The sequence below is a fragment of the Saimiri boliviensis genome, chromosome 5 (assembly GCF_048565385.1).
Source record: "Saimiri boliviensis isolate mSaiBol1 chromosome 5, mSaiBol1.pri, whole genome shotgun sequence".
In the NCBI taxonomy this organism is placed as follows: Eukaryota; Metazoa; Chordata; class Mammalia; order Primates; family Cebidae; genus Saimiri; species Saimiri boliviensis.
In genome coordinates this window covers 94798103-94824879 of record NC_133453.1, presented here as the reverse complement: position 1 = coordinate 94824879, position 26777 = coordinate 94798103, and the positions used below count along the sequence as shown (strand labels likewise).

Sequence of the window (26777 nt, the reverse complement as noted above, 5' to 3'; positions counted from 1 at the left end):
GGGTAGGTCACTTGAGCCCAGGAAGTCTAGGCTAAAACGAGTCAAGGTCACACCACTGCCCTACAGCCTGGGTGACAGAGAGAGACCCTGTCTCTCAGAAGAAAAAAGAAAAGAAAAGAAAAAAAAAGGATAAAAGAAAAGGAAGGGAAAGGGGAAAAGGAAAGGAGGGAGAGAGGGAGGAGAGGAGGGGGAGAGAGAGAGAGAGGAAGGAAGGAAGGAAGGAAGGAAATAAAGAAAAAGAGAGAGAGAAAGAAAAAGAAAAATAAAAGAAAGAAAGAAAGAAAGAGAAAGAAAGAAAGAAGGAAAGAAAGAAAGAAAGAAAAAGAAAGAAAGAAAAGAAAAGAAGAGAAAAGAAAGAAAGAAAAGAAGGAAGGAGAGAGGGAGAGAGAGGGAGGGAGGGAAGGCAGGCAGGCAGGAAGGCAGGCAGGCAGGAAGGCAGGCAGGAAGGCAGGTAGGCAGGCAACAACTTCTTCTCATGTTCTGATTTCTTAAGACTAAGACTTGCAGAAAGGTCTGGATATTTAAAATTTCCCTACTTTTGCTAGGCCTAGTCTTTATGACAATTATGTGATCTAGAGTAGGAAAATACTGGCTTCCTCTAGCATCTAGTTTAGTAGGTTGCAAGATTACTCCCTTTTTTCTCTGCCTCTCCATCACAAACTCAGCACCATGGAATTCCACAGGAAATCTGTCTTCTTGAAACACACAGCAAAACTGCCAAATTGCCAGTCTCATCTATATCCTTTATCATAAAATAGTCTTTTGCAATATATTCCAGTAGTAATTCTCATCTACCAAGACTGAGGATATTTATCTTCTGATATTAATATTACAAAATCTGCTTTGTTGACCACCAATCATCTTGCAGGCCTGGAAGCCTTCAGTATGGAAGAAGCCAGCAGAAAAGGGAAATTTGGTCAATGGCAAAGTTCTAATCAGTGAGACCTAAAAAAGATAGCTTAATAACAAGTCTCCTGGTCATAGAAAACTGAAGGGTATTACAACTGCACAAGCAAGGCTTTAGATGTTTATTGTCTTCCTTTAGGGGAACACAGCTCATGCACATCTTAGAGTAAGGTACAATGTTTTTTTTTTTTTTGTTTTGTTTTGTTTTGTTTTGTTTTTTGAGACGGAGTTTCGCTCTTGTTACCCAGGCTGGAGTGCAATGGCGCGATCTCGGCTCACCGCAACCTCCACCTCCTGGGTTCAGGCAATTCTCTGGCCTCAGCCTCCCGAGTAGCTGGGATTACAGGCACGCGCCGCCATGCCCAGCTAATTTTTTGCACCTTTAGTAGAGACAGGGTTTCACCATGCTGACCAGGATGGTCTCGATCTCTTGACCTCGTGATCCACCCGCCTCGGCCTCCCAAAGTGCTGGGATTACAGGCTTGAGCCACCGCGCCCGGCGAGTAAGGTACAATGTTTAACTCCACTTGCTGTCATTTATAATTTCTGCCAAAAGTGGATTATGCACTTTCCTACATTCTTAAAATAAAACTTACTAGTTACCATTTAATCTCTCTTAATAAATCACAGTCATCCTTTTGATGTACAAGCTGTACAATCATGGAGAAATGTCTGCAGGGGTTATTTGATGTGCAGAGTTGCCTGCCCTGCCATAGAATGGCTCCAGGCTGCTATGGTTTTTTTTTTTTAACTTCCCATATATTTTTTTTCAAAATGGTTTATCTCTCTCCTCCCTTGTTGTCAAGCTGTCAGTCAGCTGTCACTTTTTACTGCTGTCAGTGAGCCTGCCTTTATCACACCCCCAATTTGATGCTGCTAATCTGCTGTCAGATGAAAAATCAGATAATCAAGACCTCCGAAACTGCATTTACAATAAATGGTGGGCTGAGCACTGGATGAAGATTTTGAGATACAACTTCTAGTTCCTGCTCTGTCTATATCTAGCTGTGTGATTGCCAGAAGACATGTAACTTCTCTGGGCCTTGCTGCCTTCATCCATAAAATAAGAAGGGGTGTGTGTGTATGAGTATGAGTGTGTGTGTGTGTGTGTGTGTGTGTGTGTGTGTGAGAGAGAGAGAGAGAGAGAGAGAGAGAGAGACAGAGAGACAGAGGTTTCATCCAGACCTAAATCCTAGGTTTCTTTGGCCATGAGAATACACATGAAACATTTTTGTGACTCAACAGAATGCAGGGTGGATGTCACTGACCTTTTAATGATCAAATTCAAGGACACTTTTAAGTCATCACTTTACTTAACCTCACCACTATGAATTCACTACTGATTATCTCCTTAGAATTCTCTCCCCAGCCGGGCTGGGTGGCTCACTCCTGTAATCCCAGCACTTTGGGAGGCCGAGGAGGGCAGCTCAAGAGGTCAAGAGATTGAGAACATCCTGGCCAACATGGTGAAACCCCGTCTCTACTGAAAAATACAAAAATTAGCTGGGCGTGGTGGTGCACACCTGTAGTCCCAGCTACTAGGGAGGCTGAGGCAGGAGAATTGCTTGAACCTGGGAGGCGGAGATTGCTGTGAGCCAAGATCACGCCACTGCACTCCAGCCTGGCACCTGGTGACAGAGCGAGACTCCATCTCAAAAAACAAAATAAAACAAAACAAAACAAAACAAAACAAAACAAAAAAAAAAAAAAACCTCTCTCCCCTTTGTTTCCCTGGGTAATTATCTCAGTGTTGACCTCTTGACTCTTAGTTTTTCTTTCCACTTCAATCTTGGGCTCTTCCTCCACCAACCTCTTAAGTGTAAAGAATGTCAAAGTGGTTCCAATGTTAAAAAGTTCAGGATGGGCGATGATAAGGAACCAGCAAAGGAGTCTGCGAAGCAGCAGTTTGTGTGAAAATCAGGGGATTATGTGTCCTAAGACAACTGAAGAATGTGTCATGGTGTGTCAACTGCTGCTGCTATGTAAGTAAGATGCGGCATAAGAACTGACCACAGGATTTAGAGGCAGTAGTGACCCTGACTAAAACAATTTCAGTGCAATAGTTTTAACACAGAACAGGAGGAAGGAACTTAGAAGGAACAAGTATAAACAATTCTTTAAGAGGTTTTGCTACTCTTAGGAGAGAAATGAGGCAGTAGTAGAAGGGGAAACTGGAATAAGGAGAAAAAAAATTTAAGATGCCATAATTAATAACATTTTTGTATGTTATTACAAATGATTCAGACAAAAGACATTTAGAAGAAAGGAAAAATTGATGATTCAGAACAGACCAGGAAAAATTGCTAGGACAGTAGTCCTTAAGTATGAGGGATGGACAAGTTCTGGAAAGGAAGTGGAGATGGGGCCTTACACAGAAGCGATGTCAGTCCATCCCTAATAACAGTTGTGAAAATGGAGAATGTGCACCCAGAAGCAGCACATAATTGGGTGGACCTGGTACTATCAATAGGTAACAGTTGTCTTCTCATTGTTTCTCTTTCCTCAGTAATCAGCTGAGAATGAAGACAGAAGATTTGGTATTTTTTAGAGTGTTCTGAAAAAAGGAGGAGGCATGATTAATTACCTAGAAGAAGCAAAATGCTTGCCAGGTAGCTCAAAGGGCTCATCTGAATTTAGGAGTTACACATTTAGAACATGCTAATAAGTATGACATGCTTTTCTCCAGTCATGTTTAGTCCATGATTATAAGGGGAAAGTATATGAACAAATAGATTTAAACAGACGAGGATTTTTGCCAATCAAATATGAAACAAAAGGTGTAAAAGATTTGAGAGGATATGCAAAAGAGTAAACATAATGATGGAATAAGAAAGTTAAGCTGGCAAAGAAAGAGAAAATAAGACAAGAGTGAAATTAAGTTGGCTCAATCAATGGATGGTGGGGTCTGGTAAGGCCAAAGGATTGTTTGACTCAAGGTGATAAAGAAAATAAATAAATAAACCAATCTCCTCATTTATATTAGATTCACCTTTTAAGAGAGTAGTTCTCTATTTTCATGTGTCAATTACAGGGCAATGGGAGGTGGAGGGAAGATAGTCCTCCATATTCAGATGCCAATAAATATGCTAGGTTATAAATTAATGTAAGTTGGTGGGGAGTAATAAGATAAAATAACCTTTGTTGGGGGTCTATTGTATGCTAAGCACTATCCTAGGTACATGGTATGCATTATTTCATTTAATCACTAAATCACTCCTATGAGATGGTTTAATCACAACCATTAATGAACTTAAGTGCAAGGTCATTCCATAGGTACAGATCACAGAGCTAGAAAGTGGTGGTCAAAACTCAAATACATGTATATGTAACTATGGCATCTAAGAGCTTTCCCGTCCCAAAATATTCAATACATATAACATATAATGAAATGTTTTCAAGGAGTACACTCTCTTGCTATTATTTATCTGGTCTTCGGGAGTGAGGCAGGGGAAGAGTGAGGAAGGCAAGGGGTAGCAGTAGGTCCCATAAGTCCAGTATTACCAAAAATGCCAGGTGACAGACATGCTCTGAGTTTTAACAGATAGAAACTCTATAAATCCTCATTTATTTTATTGGAAGTATGGCTTTTCTCCCCCTTCTAATTAATATCCATTATATTATATAGCACAATGATTAATAATTTAACTGAATCTTTTGCTTTGTTTTTAGTTAAATTCATTTTTCCTATGACCAAATGATATATGGATAGGGAGAAAGACATAAGCATTCAAAAATACTTTTTAATCACCTTGGTTATTTTGCCTTTGGAATTACTGAACACTTTTCAACATCTCAACAAAATAATATGGTTTTGAAACTGCAGGCGTTAGAATGATTGCCATTCATGCAAATAATCACTTACTTACACTATACGAGTTTGGGTTGCATAAAGCAAATTACCATTTGAAAATAATTCAAATAACACTCTAGGCTAAGACCTTGCTTATGAATGTTATTTGGCCACAATATTTCTTAACCTTTTTCTATTTAGCTAGATTCCTTTATGGTAATATTGCCCAAATGAATAAACTATTCAACTGCCACAGGTATATTAAACACATGACATAGAAACATACTGGATGTAAATGAATTTTAAAACATTTATTTAGAATTCTCTAGCAGTAATAATTAAGATGAGCTATAACCACCTATTCACTTATAGATAATGCATTTTGCCTATTCATGATATTTAAAAAACCTAAAACTTAGGTCAAAATACAATGTTTATATTTTTTTAATGTAGATATATATCTGTTCTAGTTAATCATAGGCAAAGTATAACTATTATATTTTTCAAAAGCTGAAGTTGTCTCATCACACATAAGAAAACTGTATGTCTATAAATACATAGATAATATACATAATTACATATATATTCTTCAAATTGCCTGTGATTGTGGCTCCACTTAGCTTTATAGTTTTCAAAACAGCAAATAAATCATTAACTGTTTTTGACAAATGACCTGTAATGACAGGAAGCTTGAACGATAAGTAGAAATTGGAATCAGAAGTCATAAGGCCTAAATGTTAATCCAGATTGTGACAATGACAAGGTGAATACAAGCCAGTCTCTACTTCTCTGGGCCCCTGTTTTCCGTACTCTAAAGACTCGGCAAGATGGTCTAACTTAAATTTTATGACTCCCTAACCTGATTTTGTATGGGGCAGGTTTTTCTTCGGTGAAATATTAACAAATAAGACACTCAAATAAATCAGCAATAGGGGTGCAAATAACGACTATAGTTTCTACCACAAAATATGGGTGAACTCAGTAAGTATAGAACACAGAAATTAATGCTGACCTCCTGCATAGCATGTATGGATATTAAATCATTTCCTGCCTTCATTTCAGGGATGAGGAAGAAACAGCTGTTCCTGAACTCTTTTAAGAAAGCATTCAGTAAAAAACAGCAGCATCTCCAGCTACTGTTGAGTCCTACTGAAGTAAACTTTCTGTTCACATGGGAGAAATATTTCTACAGGTAGTAAAAACAGTTTTGCTAGGTTTAATCAAAAGTGAAAAGGAATTCCAGAATGTTCCCTTTGAGCCACATCATCCACTGCTAATTCAAGGTGGGCCCAGCAACAAGTGTAATAAAAAAACGTCCTTAGTAACTGAGAAAGAGAAACGGCAATTAGGTACATGTGTAAACCAATATAGAAGACTTAACTCTTTATTAAGATAATATAAATAATTAAAAATAAGAAAAAATTTAAAAATAGCATGGGAAATGAACTAATCCAAGCAGTGAGATTTAACACTGATTTACCTAGAAAAGTTATTATCATATGTATAAATCAATGGGCATAAGCTGAACACAAAGGTTTAGAAATACGCTTGACAATGACTTCCATAACAAAGAAAGAAAGAAACAAAACACCAAGCTACTTTGGCAAACAAATAAATAAAAGAAAAGAAAGAACTCAGTATCTGAACTATTTAGCAATGGGTTAGACACAGGATGATTTAAAATCTTTGTAAATCACAGCATGGTGAGATAGAACTCAATTCTCTAACTAACCATACCTAAACTGAAAAGTTAAAACTGGCATGAAGAACATAAATTTCTATACATTTGAGGAATAATTTATGACACAATATTGAGAACAGAGTCAAACATACTGACCTGCTCACATCAGGAAACCTGATGGGAAAGTAAATAACTTGGCACTTGGGTCTGATGATGCTTTCCAGATCCTTAGGTCTATGATCAGGAATCAGCTTCATAAATCTTCCAATGGAAGTGAGAAATGATTCCATATTAAAAACTGAGTTGAATACAACCACATCAGCCACCAGGCTGTAAAGGTAAAAGACAAATGCAAATGATGAGCCCAGACTCATTCAAAGCAATTTTTATAAACCTAAGACCTCTATATATTAGAGTTTATACTATACCTTAGATTTGCAAAGAACTCTTCACTTCCCATCAGTATCTATCAAAATGTCTCTAATAGCTAAGTTAGTTTCATTAGTGTTATATCACAGGGAGTTGATTGGTGGCATCAGATATCAAGGCAACAGGGAAATGAAATGATTTAATGGGATTGCATGAGACTCCAAACCAAAGCATATTTTTCCACAATGCCAGGAACTTTCTATATTATCAACAACATTACGAACAGCAATTCCTTTTTCTTCATGGCCCAACTACCGATGTTGAATTTCTATGTCAGTGATGTACATCATTTTACACCATACTACCAAGAAGAGAACATCCGTCACACTTCTTACTAGCTTCAAGGAGACTAATTCAGACCCAAACTACTTTCATACTAGGGCATGATACTTTCAGCACTATTTGGTTAACATCTACTTCTTCCTTTAGCCTTTACTATAAGAAACTGTGTTAAGTTTTTAAAAGTTCTGGGACTACACAGGAAGGGTTATGGTATCCCAAAATAACTTGTTTCACTATCATATACTATATTGGACTAACCAGAGAAATAGAAGAAATTGGTAGAAATGGGTCCAGAAATCCTGATCTCTAGGTCCTGATTACATAAAGGTATACATAAATTATAAAGCACTGCAATACCATGGATCTTCAAATTAAACAAAATAAATGTAATACATACCAGTCTGCAACTACAATAGTTCAAACTTACAATCTGTTTAACTTTACAATGGTGAAAATGCAATACACATTCAATTGAAACCATACTTCGAATTTTGAATTTTGATCTTTTCCTGGTCTAATAGTATGTGCACAATACTCTCTCATGATGCTGGGCAGCAGCAGTGAAGCGCAAATCTCAATCAGGCACATGATCACAAGGGTAAACAACTAATACTCTACAGTGGACTGTGCTGCCTGATGATTTTGCCCAATTGTAGGCTAATATAAGTATTCTGAACATGTTGAAGGTAGGTTAGGCTAAGCTATGATGTTCAGCAGGTTAGCTGTATTAAATGCATTTCAGCTTATAATATTCTCAACTTGTAATAATGGGCTTATCAGGCCATAATCCCATCGTAAGTTAAGGAGCATCTGTATACAAGATTAAAAGGACAAAGCAATTAGTTTTCTTCCACACTAAATATGATAGATCAATAATATTGAAAAGAAGACACGTTATGTCCACAGGACTGCAAACCACCACAGAACAAATACAGCTTACAGAACAGGAATGCCGTAGCCAATCCTCAGTTGACTGTAAGTCATATTTGCTGAGACAGCCAAATTTACTATTAAAATGTTAATATATAGCAGAATAAAAAAATGAACAGAAAGAGTGTTGGTCTGCTACTCCCATGCCTCCCCTGAAAAAAACTGCTTTTCCATACAAGTATTGTTTAGTAGTTGCTACCTAGTGCAAATTTGGGGGGTGCGGATGATTATAACACGAATAATACAAAGGAATGTCACAGAAGTGCTGACACAACAAGGAAGCCAATATAATATTATACCAAAAGTTGAAGGATGTTTTACAGCTAGTCTGTTTTTGCCATATGTCACATATTGTAATAGCGACCTACAGGTCATAATATATAGTTGTGACATGTGTTCATAAGTCAGAGGGTTAGTGAAACCTCTGTTTAAGGTGAGTGTTTATGTCAGTCATCTTTAAAGTCCTTAACTGCCACACAGTCAAGAAAGAAATCTGACAGTGCCAAAAAAGCAGAAGTCAGCAAGAAAACTAAAGAAACATTTGAGGAAGCAGGAGTCATACTTTTCAAAGAGAATCTGAACCAGACTGCCTTTTGACACTCTTATTTTTCCTCTGGACAACTGTGAACCATTTTTTCCCATTAAGAAGCCAACTAATGATGAAGTCCACTTCTCTCTCTCCAAGCCTGTCTGTAAGTTTACCCTCTTGAGAAAAAGCAATGCTAAAAAATCATGTACAAAACTTTTATAGTCTCATTTCCTATGAGTAAAAACAATGTTTTATGAAAGTGCGGAGGAATAGAGAGCTGAATTGTTTTTAGATAGCTTCCCTCAAAGGGCATGTGACCCAATGACTTACATTCTTAAAAATCCAGTCTATGCTAAATTAAAGATCCAAGATAGTTTACAGAAATATCCTTTTTGGTACATTTCCTCCCCGATATGAGTGGATGTAACTTCCATTAACTTTAAAGCCACCCATAAAGGGAAAAATAGACTTAGTTTTTTTCCCAGTGATTTCTCAGGGGTAATAAACACATACTATCTGAGGAAAAGAATGATGCTAATTCAAGAAATCAAAAGAATATTACAAATGTTTTCCATATTGATAAAGCACAAAATGATTTTATTTTCACTTTTAAAACATATTTTCATTCTCTGTTTCAATATAAAGTATTTTAATTTTATTATGAAATTTTAAAACGGCTGCTTTTTTTATGAGACATTTGACGTGAAGCAGTTCCACTCTATTTTGATAGCACTGCTACTTCACAATTGAAGCAGCTTGTAAAAATGATTGTAGGAAAACATTCACAAAATGCACACAACACAGAATTATTACTATATAGCCATTTTTCTATGTCAACTAAACTCTGAAACATACTTGCAGGAGTTGGGGGTCTGTTTAAACACATCATCAATCCCAGTTGCTGATAACTGTTAATAAAGATGAATAAAATGTACAAAATCACTGACAAACGGATTCTGTTTGACTGTTGCAGTTACACGAACAGGATCCAATAGCAAAGCCATTTCAGAATGGTTATTAACTTCTTTCATTAACTAAGCTTCAGGAGATACACTCTGCCAAAGTAACAACAGAGAAGGACCATCACCCTCAAAATGTCATGGTATTTTAAGGCTGTGCCATTTCAGAAGACTCAATGAGGTAAAAAGGAAAACACTACCTAAGGATTCACTTTCCATAGTCTTCTCTGTCTTACAATTAAAAAAGGCGGGGCGGGGGAGGGGAGGAGGCAAAACCCCAAGTTGCTCCAGTATGTTTTAATTTTTATTTCTCTGTAAAACTCCATTTTGATTTTACTGAATACAGTGATCATGATTAGTAAGTAAGAGTTGACTAACTGCCCTTTCTAAATGCCTTAAGCAATAGATCATGAAATCAAGGGGTGAAGGCCCCTGCCAACCTTTTAATTCTATTTTGAATGTTGTAAAAAATAGATAATTAGCTCAACATATAATTAGATGGTTACATATATGTATTTTTATAAAATGATTAGCTGTGATCTTACATATACTGAAGAAGGAAAAATTGTTTAAATATTTGCACCTACCTTATGGTACTTTTAAAAAAGGTATACAGTAGTAGGTCTCCGATTTAAAATGTAATCACCTACAAAGAAAAAGGTAGCAAAGGGCCAAATATAATGATACAATCCATACCTACCATGAAAGAATTTGGTTGTATCCATATTGGAAATCCCTCTCCTGACATTTCTTGACAGGATATACCAACTGGTTCTCGTGAAAGTACAGAATCTTTTTCAGTTTCCCAAGATCAGGCCGAAGGGCAGCCAGTTCGGTCAGGTTAAGCACTGAGCTTGCAAAAAGGATCCTAGGAAACAAGGAAAATGGGGTTTACTGTCCCAAGTGCTTAAAGGGGTCATTCTTTGCTCTTCTCTCCTCTTTCCTCTTCCCACCCCAAGAAAAAACATACTCCCTATAGGGACATATCAATAGTTGAGCCTTAATACCATGTAGCAGCATTCTAAGTTTTGACCTCTTAAAAAGCAGCTGCTTAGAACTATAAAGGTCCCAAATCTCACTGGTCTTCTCAGTGCAGTTACTGAGAAATGTAAAAAAAAAAAAAAAAAAAAAAAAAACGCCGGATGGATTTTATTGAAAAAGGCAAAAAAAAAAAAAAAAAAAAAAAAAAAAAAAGCTCTATCTGAAGGACAAATGGAACAAAGATAAGGCTGACTGGGGAATACTTTGCTTGCCAGTTTCATTACACTTTCCTTCTTTATGCAACCAACTACTGAAATTCAGTATATGAGCAGGAATGGCACATGTTCATGTTATGACATAAACCCTTTTGATTTATGCAATAGACTTAACTAGTATGGTCTTTTTCTCTTGGCATGTTTTCTTACCCTCCCCTCACGTGTAAAGTATCTTACAACACTTGTATTTTTTAAAACATCTTTTGTTCTCCATTACTGGACTGCTAATGGTACCAAAGGCATGATCTGTAAAATCCCTTAATAAAGCATAAATATAAAAATTTGATGAAAGACTGATTCCTTGCTTTTAGGTGAAAAAGGGAAACAAATCTTGCCCATCCGTGTTCATAAATGAAAAAAGTGTCAATTTTCTTTCTCATTCCACATACATTTACTAAATGCCTACTATGTGCCAGGGTCTAACCAGGAAGAACAGAAAAGATGAACAAGACAGCTCAGCAGCATAAATGCTGCCTGTAGTAGAGACATACACAAAGCATTAGAGAAACAAACAGAAGCAAGCAATACTAATTGTCTGGGACAACCTGGAAGTGTTTCCCTAATGAGGTGCCTACTACATATGGACACACACAAAAAAGAGGGACAAAGTACAGATCATGAGCAGCTGAGGACATTTATGGCACAATTTTGATAGAATGCCACCTTTATAACATAATGTGACATCATTTGACCTTTATGGCTTTAATTCCCATTCTAAACAATCAGGTTCAAGAAGGTTAAGAGTTTTTTCTAGGTAGAAAGTGGCAACGCAGAGAGACTGCTGGTCTTCTAGGCTCAAACTGCTTTTCATTAGACCACAGATATGAATTGGTTGCGGACCACTTACGTTGCAAGTGCTTTTTTCTGTACTTAATAAATACAAAATATCATCCTTGTTATTACCATGATTATAACTACTATAAATCCTCCCTTGCCGACAAGCCAAATGGCTAACTTCAGGTGTTTATATGATCTGCTGCACTAGCCTTTCACATAAGAAGAATGATTACATAATAAGTGCATATATCATAAGTAGGAATTCAAGTGTCTTCTTCATGGGCTAAAAAAGGCACATAAGACCAAAAGCCAGCAATCTCTCTTTAAACCTACATAGCCATATTAATGTTATAATTTATCTCTTTAAGGTAAAACAAACAAAAAAACCTTACCAAGGAGATGCATTTTTTAAAATTGTGTCTATATCCAAATTTAAAAAAAAAAAAAAGGTCAAACAATGCCCTGTTTTGTCCAAACATATTCCCCCTACTACTACTACATATAAACTTCTCTAAAAATTATACTGAAAATTCTGAAATATGAAGATATTTGCTTACCTAGAAATCTTTCCTTTAGCAGAGGAAACAACAAAATATTAATTTCAAACATTATTTTCCTTAAAATGGAATACATGACAAATTGTGGGTCTAGTTATTGAGTAATCCTTCCTCATCTCCTTCTATTCTGTCTTACCATCCCCATCCCTGACCACACATACATACTATGGCAAGCAATAATTCCCATCCTTAATCATTATCACCTGAGCAAGCACAATATTTTTCACACAGGAGGCAGAAAAAATGCAGTAAAAGTAGCCTTCATATGAGTTATTAATTACAAAAAAATCTTTATAATGGGGAAAATCTGGTAGACACCAATTTAACCAAGTAATCAAACTTCCTATGACCAATAATGGGACAAAATGATAACATGTATTTGCAAATGTGATACACTGAGAAAGATACAAATCATCAGTGTAGTATTTCTGTCAAAAATGCCTAATCTGAATTTGGTGAGGAATAACCAGACAAATATTCTGCAAAATAATTCTCTGGATCTCCAAAAATGTCATGTCATAAAAGAAAAAGAAAATCTAGATTAAAGGAAATAAAGATACTCAAAACAAAATCCAGTATGGAAGTATACGATCCTTCATTGGATAATGGAATGGGAAAGAACACCTATTAAGAACATTATTAGGATAATAGGAAAAATTTGAATATGGGCTGAATATAAAATGCAAATTTCCACCAATCTTTAATTTCTGAAGTACAACAATTTTATTGCAGTTGTGTAGGAGAATATCCTTATTCTTAGGAGATTCATGTCAAATTATTTACATGTGAAATGGCATGATGTTTGCAATAAACTATTAATTCAGCCAAAATGCTACTACTAATAATAAATATGAATGTGTATATATTTACAGAGAGAGAAAAATAAAAAATGTACAAAAACATTAACAACTGATTAATCTACGTGAACAGGTGTGTAGTAACTTAAACAGCTTCAGGGGAGTGTGAAGATTCTATTAAAAGATTTCATGGAGCAAGGCATTGTCCTACTGCAAATTTTGAGTAAGTTATACATTTATAAATCTATAAATTTGAAGTAATAGGCATTAAATGGTAGTAAGTAGAAGAAAAAAATTCTACAATCCATAAACAATAAACCCATCATATCTACATTTCTAGCCATAATCCAACTGTCAATTTCTACATGAAGATTATCCTCAGGGTGGACCATCTATAACAAATGTTTAACTGAGAGGAGTCCTTTACTCTATTTCTTTTTTTTTTTTTTTTTTTTTTTTTGAGACGGAGTTTCGCTCTTGTTACCCAGGCTGGAGTGCAATGGCGCCATCTCGGCTCACCGCAACCTCTGCCTCCTGGGCTCAGGTAATTCTCCTGCCTCAGCCTCCTAAGTAGCTGGGATTACAGGCACGCACCACCATGCCCAGCTAACTTTTTGTATTTTTAGTAGAGACGGGGTTTCACCTTGTTGACCAGGATGGTCTCGATCTCTCGACCTCGTGATCCAACCGCCTCGGCCTCCCAAAGTGCTGGGATTACAGGCTTGAGCCACCGCGCCCGGCCCTTTACTCTATTTCTACCATGTGTCCCCCCGTCCACCAGCTTATCCACAACCAAAAGCTGCACCTTCCAATGAAAGTTGAGCCTTCCAATGAAAACCTCCCAAATAAAAGTGGTCAATGTATTCACATGAAAATGACAATAATTTTCATAATATTTACCATTTGAGACTGTCCACACCAATACTGCTTTCAGTTTGTTTAATCACTAAAAGAAAATTCATTGTATTTTTTATAACTAACCTTGAAATTGCCCTCACTACTTTTAAATAGTGGAAATAATCTCCATCATTTCTCTTTTTTTGCTTGTATAATAGTAGTTAAATTGGTCAATAAGCAATTTCTCAAATATTTAGCTCAACAACACCCAAAAAGAAATAACGAATATGCCCACAAAAGGAATGCAGGTGATCCATAGGCAATTTTTACTCTGTACCCTACTATCAACTTTTAAAAGCTGATAATAATACAATGAATGACATCACTTGATCAGCAGCTAATCTCTGGGCTACCAATGTTCATCTTGCCTCAGGTATTATTTAAGCAATAAATCCTAACAAGCTGCACTTTATCATCCCACAGTGTGTCTCTAGCAGGAAAGGAACAAGGTGATAGCAAAAACCACTAGGAACAAGATAATTCCTGACAGCTGCTGCTTGAGCACAAGTTAAATTGAACAGTTTATCTCAGCATGAAGATGTTATAAGGTTTTTATGTTTAATATTTTTAAATTAACATAAAACCCAGAGAAAGCAGTTAAGCAATCTTTCACAAACATGACATACTACAATCACTGTATAAGCTGGATTAGTACTTATTACCATGCTACTACAGAATTAAGCTGTTTTTAGACCACCAAAGAGCTTTAAATTGCAACTTTTGTCTCTGTAAGAGAAACCTATATTTAAAATGTCTGCTAAATTCAAATGAATGGCTACATCATTAGCTTACCATTTCACCAAAAGTACAAGTAAGCTGCTACTATAATTGTCTAACCAAAATGGCTCAATGCTGCAAGCACATTAACACTACTCCATGTATTTGGGAATAGTACTTGTATACATATTTCGATTGTTTCCAATACACATTGCATGTACATTTCGAGTCATGTATGTTTAAAGAATCTAAAACAGTTAAACACAATGAAATTCAAGATTAAAGATTTTATTCTTTTCTGCTCAGTTAGTCAGTTGTTTGCCTTTTACCCTATTCATTTAACATGCAAAAAGAAAAACTGAAATATATCTAAGGATAGTTGTAGTGTGACTATTATCATCAAAATGTACACTTTTAGATCTTAAATGATACAGAAGGGAAGTGAAATGAAAAGCAGAAGGCAGGCATTCAATATGCCAGCCACTGCCCAAACATTCTAGTAATGATTCTTCATGGATGAGGTTACCTCACTCTTGCCTCATGTAATCTTTCAATAGGCCCCTTCCTCTCCTGAAGCCATTTATGACATAATGAGATAGAGTATACAATTTAACAGATACCAATTTGGGCTATGTTACCACTCATACACAATTTCTTGCATGTATGACTTCAGGAGGCCTGTGACAAAAGAGTAAATTCTTCCAGCTGCGTCACTTTGCTCAATACCTAAACTCCTGGGCTAGATTCATGTTGCTCAGACTTGTTACCTAAGTCTTAGTTCTTTTATTCCCTCTCATGGGTTCCTGTTCCTTGATATCTACTCTGTAGGATCCTAGATCCTGAATTTTCTGTGATGCAGTATTTTCTCTGATGATGGAAATGTTCTATATCTGTACTGTCCACATATGACTAGCTACATATGGCTATCGAGCACTTGAAATGTAGCTAGTACTCCTGAGGAACTAACTTTTAAATTTAATTTGATTAAATTTAAATTTAAATTGACTAGCCATATGTGGTTAGTGGCTACTGCGTTGAAAAGCATAGCTCTGGATGAACCAGCTTTCCCTAACCTGACACCCATGTTACCTGAATGCAATTCCCTGCCTAACTGATTTTCCTGAACAGACCCTTGACCTGCTTGTGATAACCTAATTTCTATGTTCCTCATGACTAGATGAATTTCACCTATCCAGCTCTCCAATTCTAGAATGGCATATTTTTTTCTTTTCCTTCTGATAATTAGAAAATATATGTTCACTACAGAAAATCTTTTAAGGACAAAAAAATATAAATAAAGTGAATATCACTCATAACTATCCCAAACAGAGATACCTACTATTTGCATTTTGGTGCTCTAAGCATGTATTGAGCACCTATTATTTGCAAGGCACTATGCTAAATTACAGACATAAAATAAAAAAACAAAGTAGCTGAGGCAAGAAGCAAATTAACAGGGTGAAAAACTAAATGAAGACTAAGGAGAGTGGCCAAATATAAGGGTGAAGATTCAAAGGTAAGAAATGAAAATAATTTTGGTTTTATGTAAGAACAATAGGAGAGATGGAAGGATTTTAGGCAGGAAAGTAGCAAAATCATATATGGATATTAGGTATATTTTCTCTTATTCTTTCCACTTTGTAACAGAAATACCTAATTGCAGTTTCATTTCTTGCTTTTAACATGTTGTTCTATTATGTTAAAAATTATTTCTAAAACATATGACTTTTTTAAAAACAGTTCATGGGTATGTCATAATATCTTCAACCAGGGTATGATTTTTATACTCATATGTCTGTAACATTTTAAAATCTTCTATTAATTTCTTATATTACTTTTATTTATGTAATTTATGCATTATTAAATTACTTTTTGATATCAGAAAACTTTACTCTGACTACCATACAGAAAGACTGCAAGGAGTAATGAGTGGAAGAATACAAGACAGAAAGAAGAGAAAAGAAGTGACAGTGTCTTGGGCTAAGATGCTAGCATTATGAGAGCGGTACCAAGTGGCCAGATTGGGTGCACTGATAACTCTCAGGGTTTGCTCATAAAACGGGATAGAAGTGAAAGAGAGGACAGCTATTGCTTTCTTCCCTTTATCACTTCCAAAGCACCTTGACAGGGTTTTAATTGCAACAGGAGCTCAATGATACATACACACATAAATGAAAATTATTTCCAAACATTTCAAAAGTCTTTGGTTTCAACATATTTTTAATTCATAAAACTTGTGAAGAGAGATAACTGAGTTCTAATATTCATTAATCATCAATATACAAAATTATTTTAACACAATTTGCTTTAGTTGTCAGCTACTTAATCTTAATTGGACCATTTCTACTGCAGGTTTAAATGCTATGGATTTTCAAAACTTTCAAGAATACTGCCTAACACAATGTTTCCCTTTGCTGAAACAATTAAAAATACAAGATGGAAGTCTTATCTAAAGGAAAAGGAAACACACTCATTTAATCTCCCAGGTTCTTGTGGTGGCTAATTTACAGGCTGTTAAATAGAGTATCCAGTTTCCTGAAAGCTGTCTCATTGTGTAGCATCAATTAACTGGGGCAGTTTCACTTTTTTCCACCATGTAATTTTCCTTTCCCTTGCTTATCACGACGGTCAGGAGAGCACTGTATACAAAAAAGCACTGTGTACAGAACACTTGTCAAGAAGGTAGGAAAGCAAAGCTTGTAGGCAAAACCTGCCACTGAGCAGTATCTCCAACATAAGGCTGTTTTATTTTTCTTTTTTCTTTTCTTTTTAATATATATTTTATTGCGTTTTAGGTTTTGGGGTACATGTGAAGAACATGCAAGATTGATGCATAGGTACATACATGGAAATGTGGTTTGCTGCCTTCCTCCCCATCACCTGTATCTGGCATTTCTCCCAATGTTATCCCTCCCCAACTCCCCACCCACCGCTGTCCCTCCTCTATTTCCCCCCACAGACCCCAGTGTCCATGCTGCAGTCATCAGCACTCTGAACTTATGGATGTTTAAGGAAACAAATTCCATAATGCTTATTAAGCTTCTTTAGCTAGAAGGTGTCACTTAAATTCAGGTGCCTCTTAAATTATTCCTGCAAATGCTGAGTCTTTTAACTGCTAATATTTGGCACAGTATCTAGTTCATAAAAGACACTTTGTAATGATGTTTCTAACAAGAAAGGAGGAGACAAGAAGAGAGTCCTTTTTTTAACTATTTTTAAAAAAATCTATAAATACATTGAAATTTTTATTGCAAACATTTAAACATTTTTTCACGTACATGTTTATTTCTTTTGGGACTAGAGTTCATTATTGAGTATTCTTACAAGGCCCAAGATAATATGAACCAAAACATTTGTGGATATATTTGGTTTTAGACATTCTGTCAATAAGTCAACAAATCAGAACACTGCAAAATCTTTTGACTCAACAATTTAAGAAGTACAAGATATAACCCCCATTCTAAAAGAACTGACAATATAATTGGTGAAACAAGCTATAAATACAGGAAACATTAAATAACAATAAAAAAGATAAGTAACTGCTCTCTCCTGCACAAGAAATGTCACAAAACAGTGTGAGACTGATTGTGAATGAAGGTAAAGGCACCAAGTGCTATGGCCATTCAGTGGAAGAAAAGAGAACTAAGAGCAGTGAAAACCCAGGACGTCTCAGAATTATCAGAGGCGGCGAAAGCAGCCTGGGTCCTGCGTTCTTGGGTCTAGAAGGATTAGTGCTATTTGAAATAGTCAGAGGGAAGAGGGACAGTTGGCTAACAGTTAGGGTTTGGAACAAAATGAATAATCAAAGAAACTGGAAAGGTGGTCTTTCTCAGACCCAGAAGTACCCAGAGCAGGATAAGAAGTCTGTACTTTATCTTTCAGCAATTTGGTGACTTGTTGCAAGTTCATTATTAATACTAACAATCTTCTATGTTTTCTTATTCTTTTTTTTTATTGCATTTTAGGTTTTGGGGTACATGTGAAGAACATGCAAGACTGTTGCATAGGTACACACATGCCAGTGTGCTTTGCTGCCTTCCGTCCCCTCACCTGTATCTGTCATTTCTCCCCATGCTATCCCTTCCCACCTCCCCAACCCCCCGTCCCTCCCCTGTTTCCCCCCAATGGACCCCAGTGTGTAGTGTTCCCCTCCCTGTGTCCATGTGTTCTCATTGTTCAACACCCGCCTATGAGTGAGAATATACGGTGTTTGATTTTCTGCTCTTGTGTCAGTTTGCTGAGAATGATGGTTTCCAGGTTCATCCATGTCCCTACAAAGGACGTGAACTCATCGTTTTTGATGGCTGCGTAATATTCCATGGTGTATATGTTCCACATTTTCCCTATCCAGTCTATCATCGTTGGGCATTTGGGTTGGTTCCAGGTCTTTGCTATTGTAAACAGTGCTGCAATGAACATTCGTGTGCACGTGTCCTTGTAGTAGAATGATTTATAATCCTTTGGATATATACCCAGTAATGGAATTGCTGGGTCAAATGGGATTTCTATTTTTAGGTCCTTGAGGAATCGCCACACTGTCTTCCACAATGGTTGAATTAATTTACATTCCCACCAACAGTGTAAAAGTGTTCCTATTTCTCCACATCCTCTCCAGCATCTGTTGTTTCCCGATTTTTTAATGATCGCCATTCTGACTGGTGTGAGATGGTATCTCAATGTGGTTTTGATTTGCATTTCTCTGATGACCAGTGATGATGAGCATTTTTTCATATGTTTGTTGGCCTCCTGTATGTCTTCTTTTGTAAAGTATCTGTTCATATCCTTCACCCATTTCTGAAAGGGCTTGTTTGTTTTTTTCTTGTAGATCTGCTTTAGTTCTTTGTAAATTCTGGGTATCAGCCCCTTGTCAGATGGGTAGACTGCAAAAATTTTTTCCCATTCTGTTGGTTGCCGATTCACTCTACTGACTGTTTCTTTTGCCGTGTGGAGTTTGATTAGGTCCCATTTGTCTATTTTGGCTTTTGTTGCCATTGCTTTTGGCGTTTTGGTCATGAAGTCCTTGCCTACACCTATGTCCTGAATGGTTTTGCCTAGATTTCCTTCTACGGTTTTTATGGTGTTAGGTCTGATGTTTAAGTCTTTAATCCATCTGGAGTTAATTTTGGTGTAAGGTGTCAGGAAGGGGTCCTGTTTCTGCTTTCTGCACATGGCTAGCCAGTTTTCCCAACACCATTTATTAAACAGGGAGTCCTTTCCCCATTGCTTGTTTTTGTCAGGTTTGTCAAAGATCAGATGGTTGTGGGTATGTTGTATTTCCTCTGAGGCCTCTGTTCTGTTCCATTGGTCTATATCTCTGTTTTGGTACCAGTACCATGCTGTTTTGATTACTGTAGCCTTGTAGTATAGTTTGAAGTCCGGTAGTGTGATGCCTCCTGCTTTGTTCTTTTTGCTTATAATTGACTTGGCTATGCGGGCTCTCTTTTGGTTCCATATGAAGTTTAAGGTGTTTTTTCCAGTTCTGTGAAGAAGGTCATTGGTAGCTTGATGGGAATAGCGTTGAATCTGTAAATTACTTTGGGCAGTATGGCCATTTTCACGATGTTGATTCTTCCTAACCATGAACATGGAATGTTTCTCCATCTGTTTGTATCCTCTCTTATTTCGTTGAGCAATGGCTTGTAGTTCTCCTTGAAGAGGTCCTTTACATTCCTTGTTAGTTGTATTCCTAGGTATTTTATTCTATTTGTAGCAATTGTGAATGGCAGTTCGTTCTTGATTTGGCTCTCTTTAAGTCTATTACTGGTGTATAGGAAGGCTTGTGATTTTTGCACGTTGATTTTGTATCCTGAGACTTTGCTGAAGTTGTTTATCAGTTTCAGGAGATTTTAGGCTGAGATGATGGGGTCTTCCAGATATACAATCATGTCATCTGCAAATAGAGACAATTTGATTTCCTCCTTTCCAATTTGGATACCCTTTATTTCTTTTTCTTGCCTGATTGCTCTGGCTAGAACTTCCAGTACTATATTGAATAGGAGTGGTGAGAGAGGGCATCCTTGCCTAGTGCCAGATTTCAAAGGGAATGCTTCCAGTTTTTGCCCATTCAGTATGATATTGGCTGTTGGTTTGTCGTAAATAGCTTTTATTGTTTTGAGATACGTTCCGTCAATACCTAATTTATTGAGGGTTTTTAGCATAAAGCGTTGTTGAATTTTGTCAAAAGCCTTCTCTGCATCAATTGAGATAATCAGGTGGTTTTTGTCTTTGGTTCTGTTTATGTGGTGAATTACGTTTATGGACTTGCGTATGTTGAACCAGCCTTGCATCCCCGGGATGAATCCTACTTGATCATGGTGGATGAGCTTTTTGATATGCTGTTGCAATCGGTTTGCCAGTATTTTATTGAAGATTTTTGCATCTATGTTCATCATGGATATTGGCCTGAAATTTTCTTTTCTTGTTGAGTCTTTGCCGGGTTTTGGTATCAGGATGATGCTTGTCTCGTAAAATGATTTGGGAAGGATTCCCTCCTTTTGGATTGTCTGGAATAGTTTCAGAAGGAATGGTATCAGCTCGTCTTTGTATGTCTGGTAGAATTCAGCTGTGAACCCATCTGGACCTGGGCTTTTTTTGGGTGGTAGGCTCTTTATTGCTGCCTCGACTTCAGACCATGTTATTGGTCTATTCAGGGTTTCGGCTTCCTCCAGGTTTAGGCTTGGGAGGATGCAGGTGTCCAGGAATTTATCCATTTCTTCCAGGTTTACTAGTTTATGTGCCTAGAGTTGTTTGTAATAATCTCTGATGATGGTTTGGATTTCTGTGGAATCTGTGGTGATATCCCCTTTATCGTTTTTTATTGCATCAATTTGGTTATTCTCTCTTTTCTTTTTTATTAATCTGGCTAGTGGTCTGTCTATTTTGTTGATCTTTTCAAAAAACCAGCTCCTGGATTTATTGATTTTTTTGAAGAGTTTTTTGTGTCTCTATTTCCTTCAGTTCTGCTCTGATCTTAGTTATTTCCTGTCTTTTGCTAGGTTTTGAGTTTTTTTGATCTTGCTCCTCTAGCTCTTTCAATTTTGATGATAGGGTGTCAATTTTAGATCTCTCCTTTCTTCTCATGTGGGCACTCATTGCTATATATTTTCCTCTAGAGACTGCTTTAAATGTGTCCCAGAGATTCTGGTATCTTGTGTCTTCGTTCTCATTGGTTTCGAAGAACATCTTTATTTCTGCCTTCACTTCATTATTTATCCAGTCAACATTCAAGAGCAAGTTGTTCAGTTTCCATGAAGCTGTGCGGTTCTGAGTTAAGTTTCTGCATTCTGAGTTCTAACTCGATTGCACTGTGGTCTGAGAGACTGTTTGTTATGATTTCTGTTCTTTTGCACTTGCTGAGGAGTGATTTATTGCCAATTATGTGGTCAATTTTAGAGTAGGTGTGATGTGGTGCTGAGAAGAATGTATATTCTGTGGATTTGGGGCGGAGAGTTCTGTAAATGTCTATTAGGTTTGCTTGTTCCAGGTCTGTATTCAGGTCCTGGATATCCTTGTTGATTTTCTGTCTGGTTGATCTGTCTAATATTGACAATGGGGTGTTAAAGTCTCCCACTATTATTGTGTGGGAGTCTAAGTCTCTTTGTAAGTCATTAAGAACTTGCCTTATGTATCTGGGTGCTCCTGTATTGGGTGCGTATATATTTAGGATTGTTAGCTCTTCTTGTTGCAGTGATCCTTTTACCATTATGTAATGTCCTTCTCTGTCTCTTTTGATCTTTGTTGCTTTAAAGTCTATTTTATCAGAGATGAGAATTGTAACTCCTGCTTTTTTTTGCTCTCCATTTGCTTGGTAGATCTTCCTCCATCCCTTTATTTTGAGCCTTTGTGTATCCTTGCATGTAAGATGGGTTTCCTGGATACAGCACACTGATGGGTTTTGGCTTTTTATCCAATTTGCCAGTCTGTGTCTTTTGATTGGGGCATTTAGTCCGTTGACATTTAGGGATAGTATTGTTATGTGTGAATTTGATACTGTCATTTTGATGCTACCTGGCTGTTTTGTTGGTTAGTTGATGCAGCTTCTTGATTGTGTTGATGCTCTTTTACCATTTGATGTGTTTTTGGAGTGGCTGGTACTGGTTGTTCCTTTATATGTGTAGAGCCTCTTTCAGGAGTTCTTGTAGAGCAGGTTTGGTGGTGATGAAATCTCTGAGTGCTCGCTTGTTCACAAAGGATTTTATTTTTCCTTCACTTATGAAGCTTAGTTTGGCTGGATAGGAGATCCTGGGTTGAAAGTTCTTTTCTTTAAGGATGTTGAATATTGGCCCCCAATCTCTTCTGGCTTGTAGGGTTTCTGCTGAGAGATCTGCTGTGAGTCTAATGGGCTTCCCTTTGTGGGTAACCCGACCTTTCTCGCTGGCTGCCCTTAGCATTTTCTCTTTCATTTCAACCCTGGTGAATCTGACGATTATGTGCCTTGAGGTTGCTCTTCTTGAGGAATATCTTTGTGGTGTTCTCTGTATTTCCTGGATGTGAATATTGGTCTGCCTTGCTAGGTTGGGGAAGTTTTCCTGGATAATATCCTGAAGAGTATTTTCCAGCTTGGATTCATTCTCTTCATCACATTCAGGTACACCTATCAGACGTAGGTTAGGTCTTTTCACATAGTCCTACATTTCTTGAAGATTTTGTTCATTCCTTTTTGCGCTTTTTTCTCTGTTCTTGCCTTCTCTTTTTATTTCATTTAGTTGATCTTCGACCTCTGATATCCTTTCTTCTGTTTGGTCGATTCGGCTGTTGAAGCTTGTGCATGCTTCACGAAGTTCTCGTGTTGTGTTTTTCAGCTCCATCAATTCACTTATACTCCTCTCTATGCTGTCCATTCTCGTCAGCAGTTCGTCCAATCTTTTTTCAAGGTTCCTATTTTCTTTGCGTTCGGTTAGAACATGTTCTTTTAGCTCACTGTAGTTTCTTACTACCCACCTTCTTAAGTCTGATTCTGTCATTTCATCACTCTCCTTCTCCATCCGGTCTGGTTCTCTTGCTGGTGAGGAGTTGTGATCCCTTTTAGGAGGAGAGGTGTTCTGGTTTCGGGAGTTTTCAACCTTTTTGCGCTGGTTTCTTCCCATTTTTGTGGGTTTATCCACCTGTTGTCTGTCTCTGTCCCAGGGAGTTGGAGCTTTATGAGTTTCCGTTGCACTACTGCCTTTTTTGATTTTTCTTTCAGGTCTGACCTGCCCAGCTAGCAGCACGCCTAGCCACTGCCTGCCCGCAGGGGCTTTGCTGAGCTGCTGTGGGCTCCGCCCAGCTGCCCTGAGCTCTTCCCTGCAGTCCTGTTTATATGGGTGTAGTTAGAACTGTCTCGGCAACGGTGGCCCTGCCTCTGTTATGGAGGACTCTCTCTGTTGTGGCAGGTTGCCTCGGCAACGGCGGGTTGCCTTGGCAACAGCAGCCTGCCTCCGTGGTGGTAGAGAGTCTCAGTAATGGCGGAAGTCCCTCCCCCCACCGAGCCGGACCATCCAGGTTCAGCTGTGCTTCGTTTGAAGGGCTCAACCCAGAGGGTTTCCAATTACTGTTTTTGTTTTCATTGTTGTTGGGGGTGGAGGGGGGGGACCAACCGAGCCTGATCACCTGGCTCCCTGACTCAGAGTCTTTTCTTTTAAGTTGAACAACCCTGCGTTCCGGTCGCTTGTTGAAAAGGCGCCGGGATCTCCCGTGCTGCGACTCACGGAGTCGGCTGGAACTGCGGCGCCGGCTCCTGGCGGATTTTTTGCCTAGGAATCTCCTGGCCTGGCTCGTTATTTCAGCTGAATGGGCAACTCTGCCGTCTCAGGGCTCTGATCGCCAGCTAAGAGGGCTCCCAGACCAGTGGCTTTTGTACGGAGAACCACAGCAACAGGGAGTGGTCACAGCAGCCGCGCGGGCGGAATCAGCCCCACGGGGGCCAAAACAGCCGCACCAGCTGGGACTGCGACGCTGGCAACCCCTCTGCCTGGGTATCTCCTGGTCTGTGGGCAATAAGAGTTCGTCTGGAAATGCGGCATCCAGTCACCCTCTGCACTTTCACTGGGAGCTGAAGTCCTGAGCTGTTCTTAGGCGGCCATCTTCCCAGCATTCTATTTTTTCTTATTCTTAACTCAGTTTTTAATGCTTATTGGCCAGGAAAAAGATGGTAGCAAAATGAAAAGATACAGAATCAAATAAAGTACCACTATCAATCACTGTTACTCTCAAAATAAGGAAGATTACTCTAAATATAACCAAATACAGAAGACATAAGACCAGTGCACTTAAATCCATGGCTTTCCATGATCACTTTTTGATAATGGAATCCTTAAATCACCATAATATTATAACGTTAATGGTAATGTTTTAAAGCAAGATAGAGAATCATGTACTGTGCAAGGTTCTCTACACACATCACGTAATAGATATGTCTTACTATCTTCATTTAGTGTTAAGAAATTAAAGCACAAGAGATTTGGTTAAATGCTGAGACATCAGCAGTTTCTAAGAGGTGAAGATGAGTTTCAAATTCAAGTTCATCTGGGCATAAAGCCTCTACTTTTTCACTTACTCCACACTGGTTTTGAATCATCTAAGATTAGAATGTGATTCGGTTTGTTTTTTTGCTTTGTTTTGTTTTGAGATGGAGTCTCTCACTCTGTTGCCCAGGCTGGAGTGCAGTGGTGCAATCTTGGCTCACTGCAACCTCCAGAGTTCAAGCAATTCTCTTGCCTCAGCCTCCCGAGTAGCTGAGATTACAGGCATGTGCCACCACACCTGGCTAATTTTTTAGATTTAGTAGAGATGGGGTTTCACGATGCTGGCCAGGCTGGCCTCAAACTCCTGACCTCAGGTGATCTGCCCACCTTAGCCTCCCAAAGCACTGGCATTACAGGCATGACCCACCACACCTGGGCAACTCAGTGTTTTTGTGTTAATTGTACTTACTAGAATCTGTGTTGGAAATATAAAAGAAAATAAGTGGTATAAAGAAGAACTATATCAAAGTGAATAGTTTTATTATCCCTTTGTCCATCACATATTTAATGTGCTCTGGCTATACAAATTGTGGAGAGGTAATGACCATCAACAAAGGCTTTCCTAAAGAGATGCACTCTGGTAAGCATCCTAAATAACATGCAGGATTGAACCTGGAATAACAAGATGGAGGAAAGGGCACTGGAATAGAGAGAGTGGCTAACATTAAGGGTGATGAAAGAAATGTCTGGCTTGGTTATTAAAAGGAAGAGGCTAAAGGTTTCTAGCTTACATAATCAGATAGGGATTGTGTAATACTCCCTATAGAAGAGAAAAAAAGTCATGGTTTGGAGTAGAGGAGAAATAAAGAGACACATTTTACAAATACTGAATATAAGCAGAGTGCCCAGTAGGTAACTAAACATGACAGATAATAAGCTAGTGAGAAGAAATACATTGGAAAGTTGATTTAAATAAAGAACTTGCCTGGTCAACAAATATGTTTGTTAAAATTGTAGGATCTGGGCCAGGCACGGTGGCTCACATCTGTAATCCCAACACTTTGGGAGGCCGAGGCGGGAGAATCACGAGGTCAAAAGATCAAGACCATCCTGGCCAACCTGGTGAAACCCCGTCTCCACTAAAAATACAAAAAAAATAGCTTGGCATGGTGGCACATGCCTGTAGTCCCAGCTACTCGCGAGGCTGAGGCAGGAGAATCGCTTGAACCCGGAAGGCTTGTAGTGAGTCGAGATCGCACCACTGCACTATAGCCTGGCAACAGAGCGAGACTCTGTCTCAAAAAAACAAAAAAGTGGGATCTGGTCTGTTATATAATTTTCCTTAACTATTCAATGTGGTTCTCCAATATTTAATATATTATCCTGTTTCTTCATACTAAAGTATATAATCCTTGATAAGATAAATTAGACCTGCTGTTCTTTTCTTTAGTATCCTATAGTTTCCCTAACATGGCAACTATCGCTCTGGATTTTAAAGTTCCATTAGGACAGGTCCTGCATCTTTCTTGTTCCCCATCCTACCCACATGCTTAATAAATATTTTCAAATAAGTGAGAATAAATGGAGTGAATGGATCATTCATTCCCTCAACAACTGTGAGAAAATAAAACTGGTTAACTTTCCATTTATACAAAAGTGTTCAATATAATATTCACTCCTACCATTAAAACAAGCTGGGAAGCATCCATGCCCATGCATGCTTACATTCTCCATGCCCCACGGATGTGAGCACCCAACTCAATTCTAAGACGTGGTATTTGATGTCATTTGTTACTGGGCTCATTAGTTTTTCCTGGGGTCCCTAACA

The 26777-nt window shown here is 37.9% G+C and overlaps 1 protein-coding gene across 10 annotated transcripts in view; it reads right to left on the bottom strand.

Moving 5' to 3' along the window:
* GTDC1 (glycosyltransferase like domain containing 1) overlaps positions 1-26777 on the bottom strand; it is a 424620-nt gene that overhangs the window by 212092 nt on the left and 185751 nt on the right. For all 10 annotated transcript variants that reach the window (XR_012517769.1, XR_012517768.1, XR_012517770.1 and 7 more), the window contains exons 5-6: positions 10207-10374; positions 6534-6707 (exon numbers count right to left, since the gene is read on the bottom strand). Coding sequence is in view for 3 of the 10 variants with exons in the window: in XM_074399728.1 (XP_074255829.1) it covers positions 6534-6707; positions 10207-10374 (342 nt within the window). In the remaining 7 variants the exon portion in view is untranslated. The remainder of the gene's footprint in view (positions 1-6533; positions 6708-10206; positions 10375-26777) is intronic.